This window comes from Microcebus murinus, chromosome 19 (genome assembly GCF_040939455.1).
Source record: "Microcebus murinus isolate Inina chromosome 19, M.murinus_Inina_mat1.0, whole genome shotgun sequence".
Lineage (NCBI taxonomy): Eukaryota > Metazoa > Chordata > Mammalia > Primates > Cheirogaleidae > Microcebus > Microcebus murinus.
The window spans coordinates 45,652,034-45,677,806 of NC_134122.1; the positions used below are offsets into that span (position 1 = coordinate 45,652,034).

The 25,773-nt window shown below is 35.6% G+C and overlaps 1 protein-coding gene and 1 non-coding gene across 6 annotated transcripts in view; both read left to right on the plus strand.

Annotated features, from left to right (window-relative positions):
- RYR2 (ryanodine receptor 2) overlaps positions 1–25,773 on the plus strand; it is a 644,030-nt gene that overhangs the window by 514,806 nt on the left and 103,451 nt on the right. For all 5 annotated transcript variants that reach the window (XM_075995501.1, XM_075995503.1, XM_075995502.1 and 2 more), the window contains 8 exons: positions 7,314–7,374; positions 8,625–8,863; positions 10,329–10,410; positions 14,494–14,624; positions 17,519–17,839; positions 19,185–19,425; positions 20,157–20,244; positions 22,380–22,472. In XM_075995501.1, the coding sequence (XP_075851616.1) occupies positions 7,314–7,374; positions 8,625–8,863; positions 10,329–10,410; positions 14,494–14,624; positions 17,519–17,839; positions 19,185–19,425; positions 20,157–20,244; positions 22,380–22,472 (1,256 nt within the window). The remainder of the gene's footprint in view (positions 1–7,313; positions 7,375–8,624; positions 8,864–10,328; positions 10,411–14,493; positions 14,625–17,518; positions 17,840–19,184; positions 19,426–20,156; positions 20,245–22,379; positions 22,473–25,773) is intronic.
- Positions 5,863–5,979, plus strand: LOC142862539 (U5 spliceosomal RNA). The gene has a single exon (XR_012913613.1). It is a non-coding gene; the product is annotated as a U5 spliceosomal RNA (small nuclear RNA).

Here is a 25,773-nt window from a genome sequence, read left to right on the forward strand (position 1 = left end):
CAGAAAACTCTCAGCTCTGTGAGGACTTGCTGTTATATCCCCAAGCCTAGAAGAAAGTCTGGAACATAGTAGGTATTTTATAAATATCTGATGAATGAATGAACAAACCAGGTCCTGCCTTCAAGGAGCCTACAGTCTAGGTTGGGTGTTTCACACCTAGGAGGCTGAGGTGGGTGGATCACTTAAAGCCAGCCTGGGCAACTCCAGCCTGGAGCTCGCCAGCCTGGGCAACATAGACCCTGTCTCTATAAAAAATTAAAAAATTAGCAGGGCATGGTGGTGCACACTTGTAGTCCTACTTACTAGGGTGGCTGAGGCAGAAGGATCTCTTGAGCCCAAGTGTTTGAGTTTATTATGAGCTGTGATCATGCCACTGTACTCCAGTCTGAGCTACAGAGTGAGACCTTCTCTCAAAAAAGAAAAAAAAAAGCCTACAGTTTAATAAGGAAAACAGATAAGTCAGTAGACACTTATGACAATGAGACTAGTGCTGTGAATTTTGAAATTTTCTTACATTCATGAATAACCCGAGCTTTCCTTTTTGTGTGTGTGTGTTTAGATTATTAAGAAAAATGTAGTATCTAATTATCCTACAGTCTATGAGAGTCACAATTTTTTTATTCCTTAAGAGGTCCATGACAGCACTTAGGGCACTTACACTGAAAAGGAAGTAACACATAATTAACAACATCATTAAACTCAACCAGCAGTGATCCTTTCACTTGCAGGAACTATTGGAAAAGGCTGGCACAAAATATTTATCATTTGTCGCATAGGCCTTTTCTATTTTCCAGTTTTCTGGTGAATTGTTAACATTGTAGTGAGATGCTGAATCCTCCAGACACTCCCCAGAGTTACTGGAGAATTTCTGAATCGATGACATAGGGATTTCTAGGGCTACCTGCAGCAAAGCCAGCCTTTTGTAATATAACATGAGCCTAGTGCTGCAACATTTCTTCTGGTTTGACCTAGCACTCAACATATACCATCATTAATACAACTTCAATATTAGCTAGAGGAGTATTGAACAGATATCATCATGGGTTTAAAATGAAGCAGTAGCTGCTGTTGAAATTTATTTTTTTTCCAGGTAAGTATGCCTAATTTATACCAGTGCATAAATTTTAATGTTATGTTTAAAAGCATTTTAACGGTAAATACTAAGTAAAGTAATAGAGTGAATTTCATCAACTGATATCTCTCCCTGATCAGTAAATTAGTGGATTATGTTGATACTTCTAAAGCTCTCCCCAAAAGCCATTCATGTGTTTAAAATGATGACTGCTGTCCTACATCAGGAGATATTATGAAACGAATATGTTTGTGACATCTCTATCAAGGTTCAGATTGTGCTTGCATTTGCTTGGGAGGGCACATAAAAATGAAAGGACAGACATTTAAAGTGCTCAGAATCTCTGAGGATAGATCAGTTCTGAGAATTGAGTGGTTTGATCATGCACAATCTGTTACTATTTGCTGATCCTTTTTTTTTTTTTTTTTTTTTTTGAGACAGAGTCTCGCTTTGTTGCCCAGGCTAGAGTGAGTGCCGTGGCGTCAGCCTAGCTCACAGCAACCTCAAACTCCTGGGCTCGAGTGATCCTTCTGCCTCAGCCTCCCGGGTAGCTGGGACTACAGGCATGTGCCACCATGCCCGGCTAATTTTTTATATATATATCAGTTGGCCAATTAATTTCTTTCTATTTATAGTAGAGACGGGGTCTCGCTCTTGCTCAGGCTGGTTTCGAACTCCTGACCTTGAGCAATCCGCCCGCCTCGGCCTCCCAAGAGCTAGGATTACAGGCGTGAGCCACAGCGCCCGGCCTGCTGATCCTTTTTATTTGTAACTGAAGGATCATTAAGGTATTTCTCTCATTTAAAAATTCCGTAGTTCTGTGACAGTATACGTGGAAAATACAAGAGTTTCCTAGGTTTAACTTGCTTATGTATACTATAAAAATCTATTTTTGATAGAGAAATAAATTCACAAATACTGGAATCAGGTACCTATAATGAAATATCAGAAGATAATTTTAGAATAATACAGATATTTCTTTCAATTCAACGTAGCATTATGGGAGAACTTCCTGACTTGGAGACAAATGAATAGAATCTGTAGTTAATGCAAAGTGTGTTCTCAGTTTAACTGAAACATCCTACCAATTTAGGGACCCAATAATTTCACTTTTTTCAATATCATAGACTTTTAAAAGTAATAAAGTCATTGACACTCTTCGGTTTCTCTCTATTCCCTCATAATTATGAGAGAAATTTTTATGTTCTAGCGTAATGTTTCACATTATTAATAAGGATTCTGCTGAGATTAATAATTTCTTCCAAGGAGAAAATATGCAACATCATTTCAAGAGCCACATTATAAAATAGAGAAGAAGAAAAATTAGGATGAATGCTGTTGCTGTCTCCAGAGGAAAGTGAACATTCTCAGAATCCTCAGTCTGTCAGATTACAAAACAGAAGTGTTACCTGATATGTCAGATTGGAGATGGCATTGAGAATTTCCGAGTTATAGAAACCTTATATTAAAAACTGCAAAACAACTTGGATTAAAGTCCAAAAAACTTATTTATATTATTTACATCTATATTACATATTTAACTTTGTTATTTTTATTAGAGAGTTGCATTATGAATGTTGCTATGTTTTTAAAACCCAGTGTTGTCCATTGTTATTAGAATCAAATGCAAGCTGTGATTTTATTTATTTATTTTAATTTCAGAATATTACAGGGGTACAAGCATTTTGGTTACATAGATTGCTTTGTACCATTTCAGACAAAGTTACAAGTGTGCCCATCACCCAGATAGTATGTAAACACCCAAGTGCCCATCAATACATGAGTGGATTAATAAAATGTGGTATGTGTATACCATGGAGTACTACTCAGTCATAAAAAATGGTGAACTAATACCTCTAGTATTAAACTGGATGGAACTGGAGACCATTCTTCTAAGTGAAGTATCACAAAAATTAAAAAACAAACACCACACATGTACTCACCATTAAATTTGAACCAATTGATCAACACTTATGTGCAAGCTGTGATTTTAATTATGTACCTTTTATGCTTACACAACACACGCACTGATACAAACACACAGTCTTAAAGATAAATAGGCAATCTTCAATTGTTACTCTGGGTGTTTAGAGTTGATGAAAGGTGTGTTTGAGGACAAGGGAAGTAGCCGGGACCTTGAAATAGTGTGAGTTGTATGTAAAGTATCAAACTTTCTTTTTTCATACCACTCAGAGCAATTAAGCAATTACATAAATGTAGGCACATGAAAATCCCATCACCACCTGAAAGTTTTATTATCCTAGCACAGTTTACAGGCCCTTCCTATTCTTCCTAATAGCATGATTGACGTTTCCAATGATGGGTAATATGGATAGCCTTAAGGGCAATATTCATGTCACTGCATGCTCTGTCTCTTGAAGAATAACCATTATTTTAGGCCTCCTACATATGCATTTGTTGGGTCAGAAAATTAAAATGTTGAAGACTCAATGCATATTTTTTCTGCATTTCTTTGGGTCCCTTTCCCACCAGTTTTTACATTGAGGTGTTTCCATTGAAAGTTGTATCGCATGTAATGTGGGGTATACCAAGATGTAAAGGATCCTGGAGCTTACACTTTGTTACTTTAATGGTCACAGAGATCTCATATTCCCAATACATATTTTCATTCAACCCACAGAACTTGTCTGGCCACTGGTGCTATATCCTACTTTTCTTTAATTATTATTTTATTTTTTAAAATTTCAACATATGGGGGTACAGATGTTAAGGTTACATTTATTGACTATGACCCCCCTGCCCCCTTGAGTCAGAGCTTCAAGCGTGACCATCCCCCAAACGTTGTACATCTCACTCATTGTGTTCCAGGGGTCCTCCAACTTTTTAAACAGGGGGCCAGTTCACTGTCCCTCAGACCGTTGGAGGGCCGTTGGAGAGTGCGGTGCACGTTCCCCACTTGTGCACTGTGGGCCCGGGACGAGTCAGCTGCTAAGCAGGACAGGCAGCGGCGGCAGAAACACCCTGCGGGCTGGATAAATGTCCTCGGCGGGCCGCATGTGGCCTGTGTGCTGTAGTTTGAGGACCCCTGGATATACCCATCCTCTCCTCCCCACTCCCACCTGCCCGACACCCGATAAATGTTATTCCTATATGTCTACTTAGGTGTTGATCTGTTAATACCAATTTGCTGATGCTTGTTTTTCCATTCTTGAGATACTTCACTTAGTAGAATGGGTTCCAGCTCTATCCAGGAAAATACAAGAGGGAAACTATCCTACCTTTCTTACTCATATTCCACAGCCTTTTTGCAAATACTTAATCAAGTGCCTGCTGTATGTCATATGCCATTTCAGGTGAAGGGAACAAAGCCAACAAAAATCCCAGCCTTGTGGAGGGGGAGCATGGGCAATATATGTAACCTTAACACTTGTACCCCCATAATACGCTAAAATAATAATAAAATAAAAATAAAAAATAAAATAAAAATAATAAAATAAAATAAATAAAAATAAAAATAATAAAATAAAAAATCCCAGCCTCTTGAGCTTAAGGAATAGGAAGTTTAAAGTACGCCTGGTCACCCTATGGCAAAGGGCACTGGTAAACTCAGTGCACACAGATCATCTGTACTAAGAGACAGTAGCTCAGAAAAGAAAGGGACAGAAACAATTGTGTGTTTTAGGAAGAAAGAGAGGGACCAGCCCCTCTGATTCAGCACTGAGTAGCCATTGCATAGGACTCACACACGGTGCATTGCACCTCTGCTTCTTCTGGGCCTTTTCTTATTTTCTGTGTTGCATCTTCCTTGTCTTCTATACCTCCAAACGCTGGAGGTCCTGGCACTTTTTTTCTTGTATACTTATACTCATGCTGGCTAATTCCATTCAGACCCATGATTTTAGAAATTATCTATATGTTTATGATGCCCAAATGTATAGCTCCAGCTTAGATCTCTTCCCTGCACTGCAGAAGTTTATATTGATTGCTTGTTGCAAATCTCTACCTGAATCACTAATAGGCCCATCACACTTAACATGTGCAAAGCAGGGGCCTTGCCCCTCTCTCCCTGTCCTTCCACGCTCAGCTTTTCCTTTTGCTGTCTTCATACCGTTAAATGGTAACCACTGTTCACCCATTTCTCAGGCGAAAAACTTTAGTGTTTTCCTTGGCTCCTTTCCCCCTCACCTCACATTCACATTTGCTCCATGAGCAAATCCTTAAAATATGTCCTTAATTTCTTCCCCACTAATATCCTAATCTGAATTCACCATCATCAATCAACTGATTAGCTCCTGCAATAGCTTTCTAATAAACATCCCCTCTTGCTGTTCCAGAGTTGTTCACATTGCGAATGAATTCTTTCTTAACACATGCTGCTCAAAACCTATGAATGTCTTCCTGTTGGACTCAAAAAATCCATGTGCTTTGCTCTGGTTGCCAGACTCCAGAACCTGTCCTCTCCCCACCTCTCCACTTCACACCCTACTTCTTTCTTTTTATTCTGACCCCCTTAGTGGTCAGATTGACTTTCTTGCTTGGAGCACCTGAGAGCGTCAAAGCCTTTGCATGTGATGTCCCCTATGCCTGAGCCCTCCTCCCAGGGAGGGCAGGGTTTGTTCCTCCATGTCATTAGAACCTCTACTCAGATGCCACCTCAGAGAGAAACCTATGACCACTCGCCTTGTTACCCTATCCAATTGCTATAATCCTTGTTCCCTGCTATTAAAATACATTTCTTTATTGTGGTCTGACATTATATTATATGTTGATTTTTTTTTTTTTTTTTTTGCTAAATGGCTCATTATATCCCTTATTAAAATGCAAATGCAATACTCTGGTTTCTCTTCAGATCGTATAAATCTTTCGCCTTTTACTAAAGATTTCCGTGGAGAGGAACAACTCTGAGTTTTGTTTAATTTTTTGAGGCCTTGCCTTATAGCAAGGCTGCACAAAAAAAAAAAAAAATGCAAATGCCATGATGAATTTATTTATTACTGAAAGCTTGAGAGTGCTTGGTACTTAATATGTATTTGTTGAGTGAGTGAATAATTAAAAGAGTAGTACTTCTAAGGGATACAGTAAAAGCCCTAGGACCAGCATCTATCAATAAATGAGGAAGTAACAAACTCTGCCCTTTGCTCATTTTTGTCTTCATTATTAGGAGAAACTCTGAAGTTTACAGCACAAGATAAATGGAATTGAGTTCTTAAAGAACTGAGAGTCTCAGTAACAACTTATGTTTTTTCTAATTTATATGATATTACAAAACTGACTTGCCCATGTTCTAAGACAATTATTAATATCCATGTACACTGAAGTCATTTATTTTAGGATATGTTTTTGTATAAAGAGTATAACATTTTTAAAAGCTTGCATTCAAATAGGGGTTGACAACCTGAGGACTCAGGAGATGATAGTGTGTGTGTTTGTGTGTGTTCATGTGTGTATGTGTATAATGAAAGTTTAGAATGAGGAACTGATAATGTTGAACTATATTGTAAGTGGTCAATTTATTTTGTTACTTTGGATTCATCATTTTATTTACTTGCCTTTCTATAACCCTATTTCAAAGAAAATTATATATAGTGCTTTTATCACTCATATTTCTGTACTTATTGATAAAATATGCCAATTAAAATGAGTGAATTTCATATTATTTTCAAGAAGAGTTACTCCCATTTCAAATATCTCATAACAGTATTGTTTAACTTCTTTAGCCTCTAATTTTTTTTTTTTATATTATGGTTTGGTGCTGCTTTTTTTTTCCTCCAAAGACCAACAATATTCAGGCAAATTAATTTATCTTAATGCAGTTGATTTCAGGCAAATTCATTCATCTCAATGCAGTTGAATGAAATATGAAAGCAGAGACACTCAGAGTAATTAAAATTTTTAGACTTTTAGCCCACCTCATTTCATGAAGGATATGAGCTGACTTAAAACCTTTGCATACAATATGATTTTAAAATAAAATGAGATAGGATGGGGAGGGTAACATACTTGAAGAATTCAGTTAAAACCCTTTTAGCCTGGTGCAGTGCTTTTGAATGCTTCTTGAGCATGTCGGCTATTTGGTGAGACATGCTTTATTGCTTTTCTACTTACATTTGCATAACCACTTTTAAGCAGAAAAACTGCATGATTTTAAACTTGATTATTAAAAAATATTTTAAATTATTGAGTTGTGCCATTAACTAATTTTTGTAACACAAATATTAATAGAAAAGAAGAACATTGAGAAATTCTCAGGTCAATTTATACACGTTTGTTTCTTCTTTAGGGAATGATGCAACATCAATTGTCAACTGTCTTCACATTTTGGGTCAGACTTTGGATGCAAGGTAAGTGGATACATTTTTATCTAAATAAATGACTATAACAATGATATACATATAAGAATGTTAAGAAGGACCCCGTGTTTGGTTTTGTTCTTTGGATTTATGATAAAGACTTTTAGTGTAGGTGAAAAGAAAAACTTGTAAAGTACTAATACAGTGACAATTTATTTTTGTGATCATATATAGATTATTTGTGTAGCAAGTAATTTCTGTAGCAGCTAGGAATACAAATGAGGGTTGAATTGGTAATGTATCATATGAAGAAAAAAAATGCTAAATTGACAACTTTAAAGATTTTCTTAGCTTCCAGACATGGTATTTGTGCTCAACATTCATAACATTGGGCTTTGTAGGAAACATGAGAGTTCCATTCTCATTTTACAGATGAGTAAAGTGACACTTAGGATTGCATAATAAGTGTGTAGGTAGACTGATTCCCAAGGCTGTGCGCTTTCGCTCTGCCCTGGTATCAGCTTGACCAGAAATCAAGCATGTTGTTGACCAACTACAAAATCAGTTTATGTAGCATGATCGATTCAGCCTGTAAGCCATACATTTAGTTCATATAGTATCCAGGAAAAATCTAAATAAAAGTTTATAAATGTCTCCTAAAGAGCTCCATGATACTCTTTGATTACCTATTCTTGTGTTTAGGATTTTATTTGAATTGTTTCCTATAGTAAATGCAGAAAGGAGACACCATTATACACCTTCATTTCCTACTAGGATTAGTGGCACTGGGGTGGGTGCTACTTCCATACAAAGTTCAGCCTTCAGAGGCTTCTTTAGCAAAGACTTGATTGTTAGCCCTGAAAGCACAAAATGACTCTATCATTTGGTGTGTGGGTCTACTTGGCATTAAATGTTTTATTCATACCCATTGTTTTAGGAAACATTCTAGTTTTGTTGGATTTGAGATTGACTAAACTGGATCAGAAGCTGTGTTTTGTTAGTTATAAGATAATTACCCTCAAAATTTGAGGCCACTAATGGAAAGCATAAAGCATTAACACAGCCTTTTGCTCCAAGGTCCTAATTAAGTTGACTGTAAAGGTGCTTGGGGAAGATGATTTACAGAGCAATATTGCTGTAACTTCAAGTAGACTGAAAAAATTTATTTTAGAGTTGATTTAAAAATTTAGTTGACTAGGTGGTACTGTAATGGAGGAATAAACATAATGTAGGATCACTTTTTATTTGTATATCATTTGCTCCTGCCGGAAGGTATAAGTTGTCCCCTATGTCCTTTCTAGGACTGTAATGAAGACTGGCCTGGAGAGTGTTAAAAGTGCACTCAGAGCTTTTCTGGACAATGCTGCGGAGGATCTGGAGAAAACCATGGAAAATCTTAAGCAAGGCCAGTTCACCCACACCCGGAACCAACCCAAAGGGGTTACTCAGATCATCAATTACACCACAGTGGCCCTGTTGCCGATGCTGTCGTCATTATTTGAACATATTGGCCAGCATCAGTTTGGAGAAGACCTAATCTGTATGTAAACGGATGACTTAGAGTGTCGTTATTGAAATACACGGTAGTACAACCAGAAATTATAAAGGCCACATCCAGGTTATTCCAACGCTGCTTATACATTAAAATGCTTTATTTTGCAAAACATTATAGGTTGACATTTGATTGATAGAAACCATTCTTACAGAAATTAATCTCTGAATCACGTGGACTCACAGAGAGGGCCAGAAAGGTACTAGTCTTGGTTATGGACAATAACATCTACATTGTTGGAAGTCCAGGTTTCAAATTTTACTATTTCTATGTTGCCTCTTTTCATGTAAATTTTCTAATGCAGTTGGACCATATGACATACAACATTAAATGTTTTCAGATTATTTTTGAGTCAATGCAGATTGTTTCCACAAGCTGTACTACCAACTAGTATGAAGACTACTGAGACAAAGTCCATGTCTAAATAATTGATCTATTAGAGTGGCTCACATATCTTCTGTTTAGATGCTGCAGTCGGCTTTCATGGAGGATTTAATCAGCTGATTTTGGCTGGAATTCTGTAGTTATTAAAAATTTCCATAGAATGTCCATGATTAAATGCAAAAAATAACCTGAGCTGTCCTAACTCTCCACTCTTCTTATATAAACATGAGATAAGACACGAATGAAGCTTAGCTGAGCAGACCCATCAAGTTAGGCCCTTACTTTGCAGCTTCCCCAGATAATGAGCAGCTCTGTGCAAAAACCACTGATTTATTCAGTGGATGCCACAACTACCAGTTGCAAAACCTCTATTTTAACCAGTAGGAGCATGGCTCATAGCACAGTATGCATGTGGACACCAGGCTGAGGACATGAGTTATTTTTCCATTCATGCTGTGCTATACCCACCGACAAATGGTAGCAGAGTTGAAATTCGAAATTTGAGGTTCATAGATTTTTTTGCCTTTTACATATGTCATTTTGGAGAATAGATCATCTGTAAGATTTTATTTGATTTTCTGACTTTAGAAACCATCAGAGTGACTTAACTTAGTCTTTGAATGTCAGGTCATTTGAGAAATAACTAACAGATGGCATCTTCCACTATCCTCATTATCTTTCATTTGAGTCATGATAAAAGATACAGTGCTTATTTATCTTTTGAACAGGAGTTACAATACACCTCTATCCCCCCAGGTATTCTTATGCTTAATCTTATTCTTGGACAAATTCTTTATTCTCATACCTAGAGAAAAATTATAAATAAATTGTTTCTGAGAATGTTCTAAATAATCACTGCATATTCTTTTCAGTTCCTTAAAGAAAAGAATTTTAAGAAAAAGGTTTTATATTTCTTGTTACAAATTTGTTCCCTGGTTGCTTTTGAGGCTAAATGTTATTAGAATGCTTTTAATAAGGAATTTTATTTTTAGCCTAAACTTTCTCAGAACAATGTGTGAATAAGTGGTTTTTTTTCTAATTTCAAGTGAGATTCTCTTTTTTTCCTTAGTGGAAGATGTCCAGGTGTCTTGTTATAGAATTCTTACCAGCTTATATGCTTTGGGAACCAGCAAGAGTATTTATGTGGAGAGGTAAGATTTTTAAAGTTTAACTTTGTATTAATAGCTGTTTCATGTCCTATAACTATTTATTTCAAGAATATTTTACAACTTTTTCCTTAGTTGTAAACTAAGCCGGATTGACCTATTGAACTCCTTGGTAGTAATTAGGCAATTTTTAAGCTAAGTAAGAATTGAGGTAATACAGAACAGTGGAGTTATACAAAAAAGCAAAACAGTAATGGTAAAGACATACTTAATAAGTCTTATAAAAGTATCTGCTGGTATAGTTTCTCATTATATATCAGAAATACTAAGTAAGCATGAGTATAGGCAGTTATTAAAACCAGCTTTGTTTTTTCATGTTCTCAAGTTTCAGAAGGGAATGTTTAACAGTGTCAGATGAAGTGGACAGGTAAAGTAAGAGAAGACATCCCCAATGAATTTAAAATAAGAGATCACTGGCAATCTCAGTAAGAAATTTCAGTGCCCTAGAGAAGAAAAAGCAGGGCAGTTTTTAAAAAAGCTACAGTGATAGATAGATAGACAGACAGACAGACAGACAGGTAAAGTAAGTAAGTAAATGAATACAAGCTACAGTAAGTAAAAAAGACATCGATAGAAAATTTAATATTGAATAGATGTAATTTGTCCCCATATTAATCTGTAATTAATTACAATGTCAAACATAAATTATTCTATTCAATTTGACAAAATAATTCAAAAGTCCATTTCAAAGAATAAATCCATGAGACTAGTCAATACAATTTGGAGCAGTAGGGAGGAATAAAAGAGCGATGAACTCATTTGGCCTACCAAGTATTAAAACCTACAATGCTACAAAAGTAAAATAGGTGAGAACTATACATAAAAATGGGAAATTAGATCAATGGAAAAGAATAATTGGGTTCACTCTAAATATTTTTAATTTTTTAATTTTTTTTTTTTTTGAGTCAGAGTCTCACTCTATTGCCCGGGCTAGAGTGAGTGCTGTGACATCAGCCTAGATCACAGCAACCTCAAACTCCTGGGCTCAAGCAATCCTTCTGCCTCAAACTCCCAAGTAGCTGGGACTACAGGCATGCACCACCATGCCCGGCTAATTTTTTGTATATATATTTTTAGTTGGTAAATTAACTTCTTTCTATTTTTTTTTTTTAGTAGAGACAAGGTCTTGCTCAGGCTGGTTTCGAACTCCTGACTTCGAGCAATCCACCTGCCTTGGCCTCTGAGAGTGCTAGGATTACAGGCGTGAGTCACCATGCCTGGCCTATAGTTTTAAAAAATTTATACTACATTCTTATCAAATAAAAATTCAAATATTTATTCTTCTAGGATTTTCATGCTTTCAGTTGTTTAGATTGAGCTGTTTAATTCCATTGTTCATTAAGTAAATGTTTGTTAAATGCCAGGTGTTGGGATACAACAGTGAACAAGACAGTTCCCTACCTCATAGATTATATATCTGGTAGGCATAAACCAAAACAAAAAAACAAGTAAACTGATAAATATTATAGTGGCAGGTTATAATTTGTCCTATGAATAATTGCTCAACATAGAAAATGCCATAGTCAGAAATTGATCTTTTAGAATATGACTTTTTACACTCATAACTTTTTCTCATGCAACAGAAAACAGGCAGAAGATATATCAGTTATAGGTAGGTTTGTATCTAGTAGTTTTCATTTTTTTAATGAAGGAAGCCTTGAGTCCTCAGCAAAGTGTTGGCTGAGAAAAGAGGTGTGGGTAGTGGAAAGTAGAGAATGTCCGAAATGATCATTTCTAGGCTAAAAAGGGAATTTACTAGGAATGTATCTCATTTCTGGTTTTCTTTGGTGTTATGTAGGATTCAATTTCAATATTTTAATTCAACCACATGTAAAATGCCCATTTATTAAGTATTTCTTTTATCTATTGATTTAAAATAAAACCTTCATTATGTATTAGAGTAATATATTCACTAGATTATATTTCTAAAATTTCTATTCTCTTCTGTTATTTGATTTTTAATGATTAAATCAGCACCCTATAGACTGAGTTGTCAGTATTTTATAATATATATTAATATCTGGTAGTTCAAACCCTCTCGTTCCTTCTAGCTGCTGTTGCTGCTGTTGTTATTGCTATTCTTGCCTATGTATTTTTCTTGACAAAATTTGGGAACATTTTGTTAGATTCTTTTAAAAAAAATTCAATGTTTCTATTTTTGGAGGATTTTTTTCCCCTTTTTTGCAATTAATTTTGTAATTATAAAGTGATTTGGGGATAACATAAAAATAAAATTTCAAAGCAAGTAAAAAATATTTTGAAAAAATGAAAAAGTTACACTGTACAAATAAAATGTAGATATTTTAACATGTCATCCAAAAGAAAAATTGATATTTCCAGGACACCAACACAAATTATCAGAATTAGTCTGAGAAATACTAATTGAATCAGAATTTTAGAGTGAATTATTAATGAAATAAAAGGACTGGTCCAATCAGATATAAGGAAATAAATGAACAACTTTGGGTCATAGATCACAAACTCTAGGATGTTAAATTCCCTTTTAAAATTCTTAATTGACAAATTATAATTGCATATATTTATAGGGTACAATGTGGTTTTATATATACATATATGCATGTATGTGTGAATGATTAAATCAAGCTACATGCTCATCATTTTTTGTGGTGATAGTATTTAAAATTTCCTCTCTTAGTAATTTTGAAATATATAGTACATTATTACTATAGTACTATAGTAACCATGCTGTGCAATAGATCTTTTGAACTTATTCATCGTGTCTAAATGAAACTTTATATTCTTTGACCAGCATCTCCCCGACTCCCTCACCTCTGGTAATCACCATTCTACTCTCTCTATGAGTTATGCATATAAGTGGGATCATGTGGTATTTGTCTTTCTGTTAGGTTATTAAATTATTAAATAAATTATTTCTCATTTTAAAATATCATTGATCTGTGTGCCAGAAATTGTGCAATTCTGCTTTCCTGTTTTTAGGCAAAGAAGGCAAGGCACAGAAAGAGTAAATTTCCTACAGTCACTCAGTGTTAGGATTAGGATTGGAAATCTGAGTAGAAGTCTCTGGTTAGTAATTCTTTGGTGTCCTAAATCACATTTAGTAGTGAAATGTTTTCCAGTGATTGAACTGTATTTTACTCAGTGCCATTCCATGAAAGCATGTTTCCTCCTACCTAACAAGATAGCTAGTCATTTGTAATTAAAATATTAAAAAATAAGACATTGTTAATTATTTTAAGTATTGAAATTCAAACTAACTTCTGAGACAATTATTGTAATGTTTTTGATTAGATCAGTTTTATTGACTTTTAAAATAAAATACTTATATAAAACCTTTTGAGAAGTTTATAATACACTGAAATAACTCTTTTATTATCCTATATTTAATAAGCAACTTAATGTACCAAAAAAGCCATGGATTAAGTAGATACTGAAGAGTGAGAGAGAATTTCTATCAGTGGCAAGGGAACCTTGGGTCATAGCCTGCCCTGAGTCAATACCTCCCTTCCCTTGAAAATGAAAAATCAATTTTAAATGTTACCAATTATTTTTAGCATTTAGTATATCTTAACATTTCATAGCTACCCTGAAATTACTCTCATATGGTAAATTTTCAGGAAATGTGTTAGTGTATTAGTGGTTCATTTTTTTAGTTTTCCTCAAGCCTACTTAGTCACATAGCAAGAATTTTTCCTCAGTAAGTCATTCTATTAAAAAAAAGAAGAAGAAGAAGAAAAGGAAGGAAAGAAAGATGCAAGCAAAAAAGGAAAAGAGGGAGGAGGATGGGAAAGGAAAAGCCAAAAAAAAAGTCCAAATTTGTGGGGAAAGTGACAGGACTTTTCTTATTATTTTGATTTGTACTAATTTTAACTTATTTTTTGCTAACATAATTTAGCTCTTTTTTTTTAATGGCAAGAAATGTCCTATTGAAATCATATGCTATGTTGCAACTTAGAAATTGGATTTAGGGATTAATTTTATTTGTGGAAATATTATTTTTCCTTCTTTAGATTATACTTGCTAATTTTAATGTAAGTTCTTCAGTTATTCACTTGGAAGACATAAAATGTAAATATTTTCCACTTACAGGCAACGCTCTGCATTAGGAGAATGTTTGGCTGCCTTCGCCGGTGCCTTTCCTGTAGCGTTTTTGGAAACTCATCTCGACAAACATAATATTTACTCCATCTACAATACTAAGTCTTCACGAGAGAGAGCAGGTATCACAGAAGCATGTTCAGTATTTGAGATATGAAGCTAAAACTTAATGACATTTATTGTATTCGTTGTTCATATGACATTCATCTGTAGTGATTTTTAATGAGCTGTTTCAGTTTACGTCCAATGCTCTTTGTTCTTAACTGTTATTTGGCATCATTTTGGAATGCTGTATACTATTCCTTTTCTGAAGAAAATTCATTGAATTTCTTCTATGTAAATTAACACTCTTGAGAATTAGATAAAATTATCAGCAAACATGGAAAAATAGGTCAATCTGATTTCTGATTCGATTTTCTGTTCATTAGCAAGGGGGATGGCATTCTTTTTCAGTAGAATTATGGATTTGTATCCTTCCTTATTCCCTGCTCACCAGATACGTCTGCCTCATTGGAACAATTTTATGTCATGTGATTTTTTAATAGTTTGGTCTAATTTTTATCATTTATAAAACTTGAAAACATATAAACCTGAGACACTTAACTAAAAACCTTAAATCTGGCTCTAACGTGTGTATCCCTATGATTTGTATGTCTGTTTGTACACTAGGGGTCTATATCCACTCATGCTCAGGTTGCATTCCATTTGGGAAAATCTGATTATTTTCTGGGTAGATAGGCCTATTTTTTCACTATCCCAATTGAAAAAGCTTTTAGAACTATTGTTAATAATTTCAGTGATTGGTGTTTGAAAACCTATTAACATGATTAACTAGGATTTGAATTGAGTTGGATAAGTAAATATTAAAGTAGAAACTAGTTATTCTTCTAATAAGAACTTTTAAGCCATCAAAGCATAGTTCTCAAATTCTGAACATTACACAAAGGCCCTCTCATAGAATTTTTTTCTGTTATATTTCCTCTAAGTCTGATAAAATTTATTATATTTGAGTTGTTTTCCAGTAGCCCTAAAGAGACTTGGGCAAGGACTGTTTGCTCTTCACAAATGCATGACTCTCTGTTAATGAACTTCTTTTTCTGTGTAACTCATTTTTTTTTTTTTTGAGACGGAGTCTCGCTTTGTTGCCCAGTGAGTGCCCTGGTGTCAGCCTAGCTCGAGCAACCTCAAACTCCTGGGCTCAAGCAATCCTTCTGCCTCAGCCTCCCGAGTAGCTGGGACTACAGGCATGCACCACCATGCCCGGTTAATTTTTTTCTATATATATTAATTGGCCAATTCATTTCTCTTCTATTTACAGTAGAGACGGGGTCTCGCTCTTGCTCAGGCTGGTTTCGAACTGCTGACCTCGAGCAATCCGCCCACCTCAGTCTCCCAGAGTGCTAGGATTACAGGTGTAACTCATGTTTTTATGGGAGCTGCTGGTTTTGCTCATTTTATAGTGAATTTTATCAAGTAAGGAATTTTTTAATAACCTGAATAATCATCATTAATTGACTTTTATAATTCTGATTTCATAGCAAAGATGAAGCTAAAGAAAAATATGGTGAATGTGCCTTAGTAATACTTCTCTACATAATTTCCACCATATAATTTTAAGTAGTTGATGAAAAATGGTTAAGTTTGAATTACTAATCTTCTGTGTAAACAGAGTTGTTTTATTAAAGCTTTTGATTAGTTAATCTTTTTGCTATGAACCAAGAAAGAAGCACATTTGTTATTTCATTACAGATAAGGAAATACAGAAAGCAGATAATTTACCTGCTTATGTTTCTATAACATATCATTTGCATAACAAAGGAAATACATTAAAATTTAATGATTTCATTCATGTTTTAGTCACTTAACAAATAATCGTGATGTGCACTGTGGTAGATGGAGGAGATACAATGCAAGGATGAATAAGACTTGCTGCTCTTCCTCAGGGATTTTTTAGTTATAGGAGAGGAAGAGAGATTGACAAACGTGTGACAGAATTCAGAGTAAAGAACACTGGGCACACAAAAAAGCAGTTTTAGCTGAGAACACCTGGAAAGACTTGAAAAAGCTGATACAAGATGAGTGAGTCTTAAAATTAGGAAGACTGAAACTCCACTGCATTAGGAAAAACTTCTAGCATTTTGACTTGGGTGGAGATAGCTTTTAGGAAAGAAAAGTGTGAATGATGTGACAAGAATAGAAAGCACTATCTGGGGATGGGCATGCTTATAGCTCTGACTCAGGTGGTGCAAAGGCAATTTATATAACCTCAATGTTTGTACCCCCGTAATATTTTGAAATAAATAAAAAAAAAAAGCAAGAAAAAGGAAAGGCAGGCCTTTTATTTTTATGTCAGGTAAGGAGCAGGGACTGTACCAGTGGGCCAGAGAATTCTTTTAGCAGCTTTAAAAAGGGAAGTGATATGACTAGATTTGCATTTTAGAAATCAATCATGACAACAAAATGGAACATGAATGGCACGAGTCAGCAATTAGAAAATGATGGTGGTAATGCAAGCGCAAGTTGAGTGAGCAAGGCCCATTGGATGGAATACACAGGGAAGTGGCTGTGAGAGCTCCCATAAGTAGAGTCATCTCACGAGATGTGACAGGAGGGGGCATGGTAGCCTAGAAGTTCTCCCAGGTTTCTAGGCTGAGTGACTGGATACTGTTGCCCCACCACATGCTAAAGAGATAGGTTGGAGAGGAAAAAAGAGTTTAGACTCATTGTGTTTTTAGTTGCTTTTGAGACATCTAGGAATAGACAGGAACACTGTAAGAGAGTAGTGAGTAATGTTAGGGCAGGAACTCAGGGAAAAGAGAGAAGCTTTAAAACAGCTGCCTTGAGAAAAGAGAGAAGGAGCTATTTAGGGAAGACATGACACATCCTGCTGAGTTTTCAATCCCAAAATGAAATGGTTACCTGTGTCTATTAGAAACAGTGGAAATACACCATCCATGTCAGTACTCTCATGGAATACGGTCCATGTGTATATCCATGTGTATATGTGCTTCTCCAGCTCTCAGTTTGCCAGCCAACGTGGAAGATGTTTGTCCAAATATACCGTCTTTGGAGAAACTCATGGAGGAAATTGTGGAATTAGCCGAGTCCGGCATTCGCTACACTCAGATGCCGCACGTCATGGAAGTCATTCTGCCCATGCTTTGCAGCTACATGTCTCGCTGGTGGGAGCATGGACCTGAGAACAATCCGGAAAGAGCTGAAATGTGCTGTACAGCTCTGAACTCAGAGCACATGAACACACTTCTAGGAAACATACTGAAAATCATATATAATAATTTGGGAATTGATGAGGGAGCCTGGATGAAACGGTTGGCAGGTAAGCATTGGAAAGAAAGGGACCCTTTAATTGGTTTTATTTCCAAATATACTTGAAGTATGGAAGACTGGAATTTTCCTATCATAGTTTTTATTAATAGTTTCTTGTTAAAAAATATATTCTTGATTATTTCTATCATGCTTTTTTTTTTTTAAGAAATGTAGCTATAATCAGACATTGGGTAACTTTCCATATAGTCTCTACTTTTAAGTAAATATTTTCCTGATATGACAGTCTCTGTAGGATTAATCAATAAACATAGCAGTAAAAACATGATTCTGTAGACAGAGACAAAAATAAAACTGAATTATTAAATGGCCTACTTTTAGTAGTCTGTCCTATGGGAAATAGTGAGGTGGGGTATAAATTTAAAAAATGCAATCAAAAGTTAGCAATTAAGTTTATTTATCATTACATTATTTATATTGAAAAATTTGGAAGCAATCTAAGTGCCCAAGAACTAGAGTATGGTTAAATAAGTTATGTACATCCATATACCAGAATATTATGTTATCTGGAAAACAGTAAGGTTTCAACGGTGTTTTATGCCTTGGAAATGGTTGTAATATCATGAAAAGAAGAGTTTTTAAAACAGTGATTTCAGAATGATATATGTATAATGTATATGTTTATGAATTTATCTATCCATTGATGAAAATGCCAAAGAAATATACCAGTGATTTACTAATTTGGGTAGGTGATTACAACTTGATTTCAACTTTTGTCTTTTATTCATTTACCTGATGTATATGTATTACTTTTAGAGGAAAAATTCATTTTAAAAATGGCTTAATCAAGATTAGAAATATTATTAATGACTACAACTATTATTAAGTAAGAGAGTGTTATGCATTATGCAGTGTTACGCATGCATTACGCAGTGTTACGCATACTCTAACTCTTCCATGGGCCAAGGATGATCCCCATAGTTAAGATGAGAAGACTGTATATAATCTCATAATGTAATGCAGAAAGTGTCTCTGTTCTAATGAAAGGGCCAGGAGAACCTTTTCCATTTGGGGACTTGACTTTTTTGTGCGAAAATAATTGATTTCAAAAATGAATTAAGTCTTTTTTTTTTTTTTCTATTCTAAATTAGCTATTGATCTTTTTTAAAAAAAAACAAGGGAGCTCATTGAATTGAATTCAGTAATCATTTTTTTAACAGCAGCTCTGCAGTTAAATTTGGGACTAGAAAGGTGGCTGAGGCATGAGCCCTAGCCTTAAGGAACCCATGTGCTGAGGGAGAGAGAAGCTTTAATCCTGCTACCCTTATAATCACAATCTATCCTCATTTTAATGCATGTTTATATAGAGCAGAATACTGATGTCTGTCTTCAAACAGTGTTTTCCCAGCCTATTATAAATAAAGTCAAACCTCAGCTCTTGAAAACTCATTTCTTGCCATTGATGGAGAAACTCAAGAAGAAGGCGGCCATGGTAGTATCTGAGGAGGACCACATGAAAGCCGAGGCCAGGGGGGACATGTCCGAGGCTGAACTTCTCATCCTGGATGAGTTCACCACGCTGGCCAGAGATCTCTATGCCTTCTACCCTCTCTTGATTAGATTTGTGGACTATAACAGGTACGACATTCAAAAGTAATTTAGTGATTTCCCTAATTCGATCATAACCTTTCTTGGCCCCTGTGTTCCTTCTGAATTGTTTCATTCACTATTTGTCCGTGAGCTTGTTCATGGTTATGGCCTAATTAAATGTTTATAGGTAAGTCATTTTTTTACTGAATGTCTTAAAATTGGAGTCGGAAGTCGCATTCTGAAGTAGGCTATCTTTTGTATGTAAAAGTTAACAGTTTGACAGTTTTTTTTTGTTTTTTTTTGAGACAGAGTCTCGCTTTGTTGTCCAGGCTAGAGTGAGTGCCGTGGCGTCAGCCTAGCTCACAGCAACCTCAAACTCCTGGGCTCGAGCGATCCTTCTGCCTCAGCCTCCCGAGTAGCTGGGACTACAGGCATGTGCCACCATGCCCGGCTAATTTTTTATATATATATATCAGTTGGCCAATTAATTTCTTTCTATTTATAGTAGAGACGGGGTCTCGCACTTGCTCAGGCTGGTTTTGAACTCCTGACCTTGAGCAATCCGCCCGCCTCGGCCTCCCAAGAGCTAGGATTACAGGCGTGAGCCACCGCGCCCGGCCAGTTTGACAGTTTTGACGTTTAAATTTTATTAAATGTTGCAACATTTGCTGAAGCCATTGTGAGCTTTGTCATCAGCAAATTTAAATTTGGTATAGTGATTTTTTTTTAATTGACTTTAAGGGGTAACTGAGAAACCACTTATTTATTATGTGATCCAGGGCAAAGTGGCTAAAGGAGCCTAACCCGGAAGCGGAGGAACTCTTCCGCATGGTGGCCGAAGTGTTCATCTACTGGTCGAAATCCCATGTGAGTATGAAAATATTGACAGACACTGCTTGCTACTGTTTGGTTTATGATAAAGGCTTTTTACATGTTAACACATTTTCCAGTTCCCCTCAGTAACTACCTATGGTGGTGGTTCTCAAACCAGTCTACTAGGTTTCAGGTAACAGTTGAGGAGAGAGAATAAATTCCCATGGGGAGTTTGAAGAACTATGAACCTTCTTTTGAGTTTTATAATTTATGTTTTAAAAAAATCAAAGTGACTTCATTGCATCCATAAACATGTTTTAAATTTTCCCCTAAACCTTAGAGTAATATTGGCATTACATAGGGATGTACCATTTTTACTCTGTAGCTTGCCCTATCTCTTGGTGTTTTACCCTCTAATCCCCAGGAGTACTTAGGCTTCAGTTGTGAAGTGCTGAGATAGACTAGTGATTTCTAATACTAGGGCATCCTTGTTTTACTTGTAAAGGTACTATTTCCTTAAATTTATCTTCACATACTTTCACTTCTATAGGGATTTAGTTTAGCTCACATTTTAGAATCCTTTGGCTTTTCAAATAAAGCTTCTGCTAGGAATCTTATTGACAGAATTTCTACTAGCATATATATTTAGCGAATTTTCACTATTTTATATGTTACAAGTAGAATTATGTATTTTCAAATCTGGAAAATATTTTAATCATAAAAAAATGTTATAGTATTCTATCACTTGTTTCCAATAACTAGCAGAACATGAGTAAATGGGCATTCATTATTGTCCCAAATTGTTTCAAAACTTAAAATATTTATGTCAATTATAATTCTATGCCACTTTGTAAATGGGAGACTCTGAGGAAGTAAAATAAAAACCTCAACCTCAGTTTCATCATCTAAGGTACCTTCCCAGTTTACTTCATCAGATTGTTATATAAATCAAATTACTTTGAATATGTAATATTTTTAAAAACTGAAATATTCATATTTAATATTTAGGATAATAAATATTATTTATTGCCTATATTTGAAGAGTCTTTCAAACTTAATACTGAACTTTATATAAAAATATACATAAAAACATATAATCACATGGAAAGGATATATGAAATAATGGGTTTCTTAATATTTAAATTTATATCTTCACATTGACATTCATTATCTGTGATGTCATAGAAAATTATTTTAGATTCTTTATGTTTCTAGGTAAAAGCAAATATTTCTTGTTCTATGTAACTAATGTTAGAGGGATATATTAGATCATTCAGGCTTTTCTAAAGAAAAATTTTAAATCCAGAAGAAATCAACCCATCTTGAGCTGCCAAAGAACAAAGATGGATTTTCATATTTTTACCTTTATTTTCCCTGTTGAGTTACTCCACCTAGAATCTCTAATGGGCAAATGAGGAGGAGCCTAGGAATGAGTCACTTAAGAAAACTAAATACTAAATATTTTTTCTTAAAGAACTAAGAATCTTCAACTTCATCAATCACTAAAATACCAAACAAGCTTCTTTAAATTTATATGCAAGACTGAAGTTTGGAACAAGAGTATTTATCATAATCAGTAGATTTTTAGATGAATGCCATCTAAAGATACTTTCAAGAATAAGAAAAAAATATGATTCTATGGTTTTGAATCTCATGGGTATATTTAACACAAACCTGTTAATATATGTTATATTCTTTCTCAAATATTTAAAGATGAATTGACTTCTCCTGCCTTTTTATGTTCCCAAATTAAAAGTGAATAAGTAATGTTATGGTATTTTAAAAAGTTGATAAAATATATGACAGAATAGAGAGTGACATCATAGTTGTATGTGTCCATGGAAAGTCTACCTTCATCTCAGGAAGCAGTATATACGTTTCGCCAGCTAAATTAGAGTTTGAATACCCATTCTACTCCTTGGTAGATGGATAATCTTGCAATTAAGTTCTCTGAACCTGAGATTTACCGTCTTTGCAACATACGTATTCATATCTTACTCATAGAAGTGTTGCTCCTAGCCATACACCCTCGTTAGATACTAAACAAATATTTGTCCCTTTTCTTGATAAGTCTTATATATCAAACTAATACTTATCACTGTAGAGGCTTTTGGGTTCTATGTACCCTCTAATTACATGGCCTTCTTATCTACATGGTTTTAACTGAAATTTCCTTTGCAACTTCTCAGAATTTCAAAAGAGAAGAGCAGAACTTCGTTGTACAGAATGAAATCAACAATATGTCTTTCCTTATTACTGATACCAAGTCAAAGATGTCAAAGGTATTACTATAAACTGTTTCATTGTTCTAGAAAATGTCTGAATATAACTTTCATGAATTGACCTTTTCTTTTAGAATTTTTGAAGATTTATAACTAGAATCTGCTATATTTGGTAATGTTATTCACTAACTAAAACACACATACTGCTTTAAGGGTACCCAGGATTTGTTTTAATGTGCTATGATAAGAAATGCAGACATGGAAATGATTCTCATGAAGCAAGAAGTTCCTATACACACATCCTAGAAAAAGGAGGCATGGCATGCCACTCAGGGCCATGTGGGGAGGTGTCAGGGGAGGAGGTAGAGGAAGTGAGGGGAAAATGTGGGCCAGAGCCTTTATTGTGGTTTCCACAGGAAGGAACAGGCAAGGCATAGGTTTATGATTGGCTAGTTTGAATAACTATTGAGGGCTCTGCATCATAAGGGTGAGACTTAGTTGTCTGATATCTGGCCTCAGGGTGATTAGGGCTGGTGGATAGTAGCCCAGAGCATGAGAGCTTAATAAGGAAGTGGGAGGTGTGGGCTCTGGATTGGGTGATTGTGTATGAGAGGTGAGCTCTTCAGACCAGAGGATTCCAGTACTTCTCTAGGAATCAGCTAGCCATAGGATGGGCAATCTCTCTAGGATGAGCAAGTCTCTAAGATGTGAAAGAATCAGAATAAAGACACACACAAACACACACACACACACACACCCCACTCACAAAATTGCCAGTCGCTATAATATAGGAATAGCTAGTCGATATTATGTATTCATCAAGGGTGAATATTTGTATACTTATGTGTGCCAAATATATAAACCTCAAAATAATTAGCTGCATTATTTAACAACCATGTAGATGAATTCCAGGTGCTCACACATAAGGTTGGAGTCATGTTTTCAGATTTTTTGTTTTGTCTGTCACTCACATTGTGGAGAGGAGGAGCTTCCTTATAAAACCTTTTAAAACTCTTTTATGCCTTCATGTTTTGAATTACTGCTAAATAAGAAATAAATATATTTCATGTGGTAACACACACAGTATGCTACCTAATGGCCACAGATCCAAAATGAGTGGTACTATAGCCTAGGAAATTAGCCTCTACCAACTTAGTAAATTGTGGGAAGAGTCTCTTAGGAGGTGCACCCCTCCACCAAACTCCAAAAGCCACTAGTTCCTTGGACCTGCTTTGTTGGCTACTACCAGAGTAGTAGAATAGCATTGCTTGGTAGGCTTAGTTATATTTACAGTTTTAAATGCCATGTGTGTATTTGACACTGTAACGCATGAACTAGAAGCTAATGTCACCTGAAGCTTTTCATTACCTAGAACATTTGTCTGACTGCTACAAGGTTGTTACTACTCGTGACTGTGCTCTGGAAACATACACAGGAGATGGTGATTTTTCTCTCCTCTAGGCTGATGATAAGCCTGAAGATTGAGGAGATGCTTTAATTTACTAAGACTACAGATTTCACAGATGTTAGTAAATTCTTCTGTTCAGACAACATGTTGTCAGTTTAGGCCAGTGTTGACAAAGGTTTAGAGAAAGGAAGTTAGAGGGTCAACATTTTCTTTGAAAAGATGACAGCAATTCCAGTGTATCATCAAATGAAGAAAAATTAAAGGTCTTTAGGGCAGACATCTATGTCTCCCTTTACAGACATCTTTTTCTTTCTTTTCCATCATTCTAGTCCAGTGATTCTCAAAGCATACTTTGAAAGCATTGCACATCCTATACAATAGACTGACAGATCCATAAACATTGACTAATAATAACATTTACTCCTATTTGCAAGAAAAAAAGATTAATAGGAGCATGTCAATTTTAATAGTTCTCCCCCAAATGCTCTCAAATTAAAGAATAAGATTTTTTAAAATATGTGACTACTGTGAGACTAGAGAGATAGAAAAAATAAAGCTGAAAATTTTAGAAATTAGTGATTGTACTTAACCTTCCTTGTTTTAAAAATCTCTCTCTTTGTTTTGCTTTTGGCTGCCTATGTTTGTAATTTTGTATCACATAAGTATAATAAACTTTTTTTCCCTAGAAATAATGTTTGTCATTCTAACAATGGAGTCAACACAAACACTAGATATTGTTTAGTTAAATGATCAATATATTCACGTGTGTCAGGACGTGAGCAAATGTGAGAGTGATTGTGTGAGCTGTAGAAGCACAGTGACTGCAGTTGTATCAGAATTATCAAGGGGCTCAGCTGAACCTAGACGGCAGGAAGGACCCCCAAGTGGGGTGTTGTCAGAGGATGAGTAACATCTATCCCGAAAGCTGTGCTGTCCAGGCCCAGTGCTGAGAGTGGATAAGAGGAGGATGTCTGTAGATATCACATCTGAGGCTGAATGGACAGAGATCTGGTTCCCTTGTAATGCTGAGAGCAAAGAGATGTAGAAAGCTTCAGGGATCCCTGTTACAAGACCTCAAACCATCTTCCGGAAATATCAGAGCAGCAGATAGATCCACCCTACAGAGTCCCGAAGGAAAAGGGAGTTCATTTTGAACAGAGATTTAGACCAAATGCAAATATAGACTCAAACCAGAGGAGATATGGTCCCCATGAGTCTTCAGCTGATCACCCAAGCAGGGAATGATCATTGTTTATATGGAATGCCATATAGAAGAGAAGATAAAATGGACTGAGGCCAGCAGACCAATTTGAAATATGCTAATCCTGGAGAGGGAACCACATTTTGACTTAAAGCAAAATGTGTGTAGCTCCTGAGGCAGAGAGAGGCCGGTGCACATAAAATTGGCCATACTGCTCTTGGAAGGAGAGTGACCACCTGTGTGCAGCATGGAACTCCTGCTGTGCTTTCTTCAGGGGCACGTGTAATGGGGGGTGATGACTATGTCCAGTGGACATTAGTGTACTTGTAATCACTTTGTCAGTTTGCATATGATGGATCCGAATGTGGTATGTGATTCCGCTCCCTTCAGAGAAGTCTTTCTCTTTCCGCCCCTTCCAGGCGCTCTCCTTAGCCCTTGGTTAGTCCCAGCAGGGCACTTGGCCATTGTTCTGGGGCCCATCCATGACTTCTTTTAGACTGTCTCTTCTTCAGGGACTGGAAACATATTTACTTGGTGACTCCAAACCACAATGCAATACTTAATGCATAGAAGCTATTTAATTAATATGGATGGATTAAATTAAATTTTAACTTTTAAGAATTCAAAATTTGGTCATTAAGACTTTTTTTGTGTGTCTTATTTTACTTTGCTTTTACTGACTCACTGTTGCAATGGTACAAAATATATCATGTTGCTGCATTATATAGCCAGCATTGCTGAAGTTTTTAATT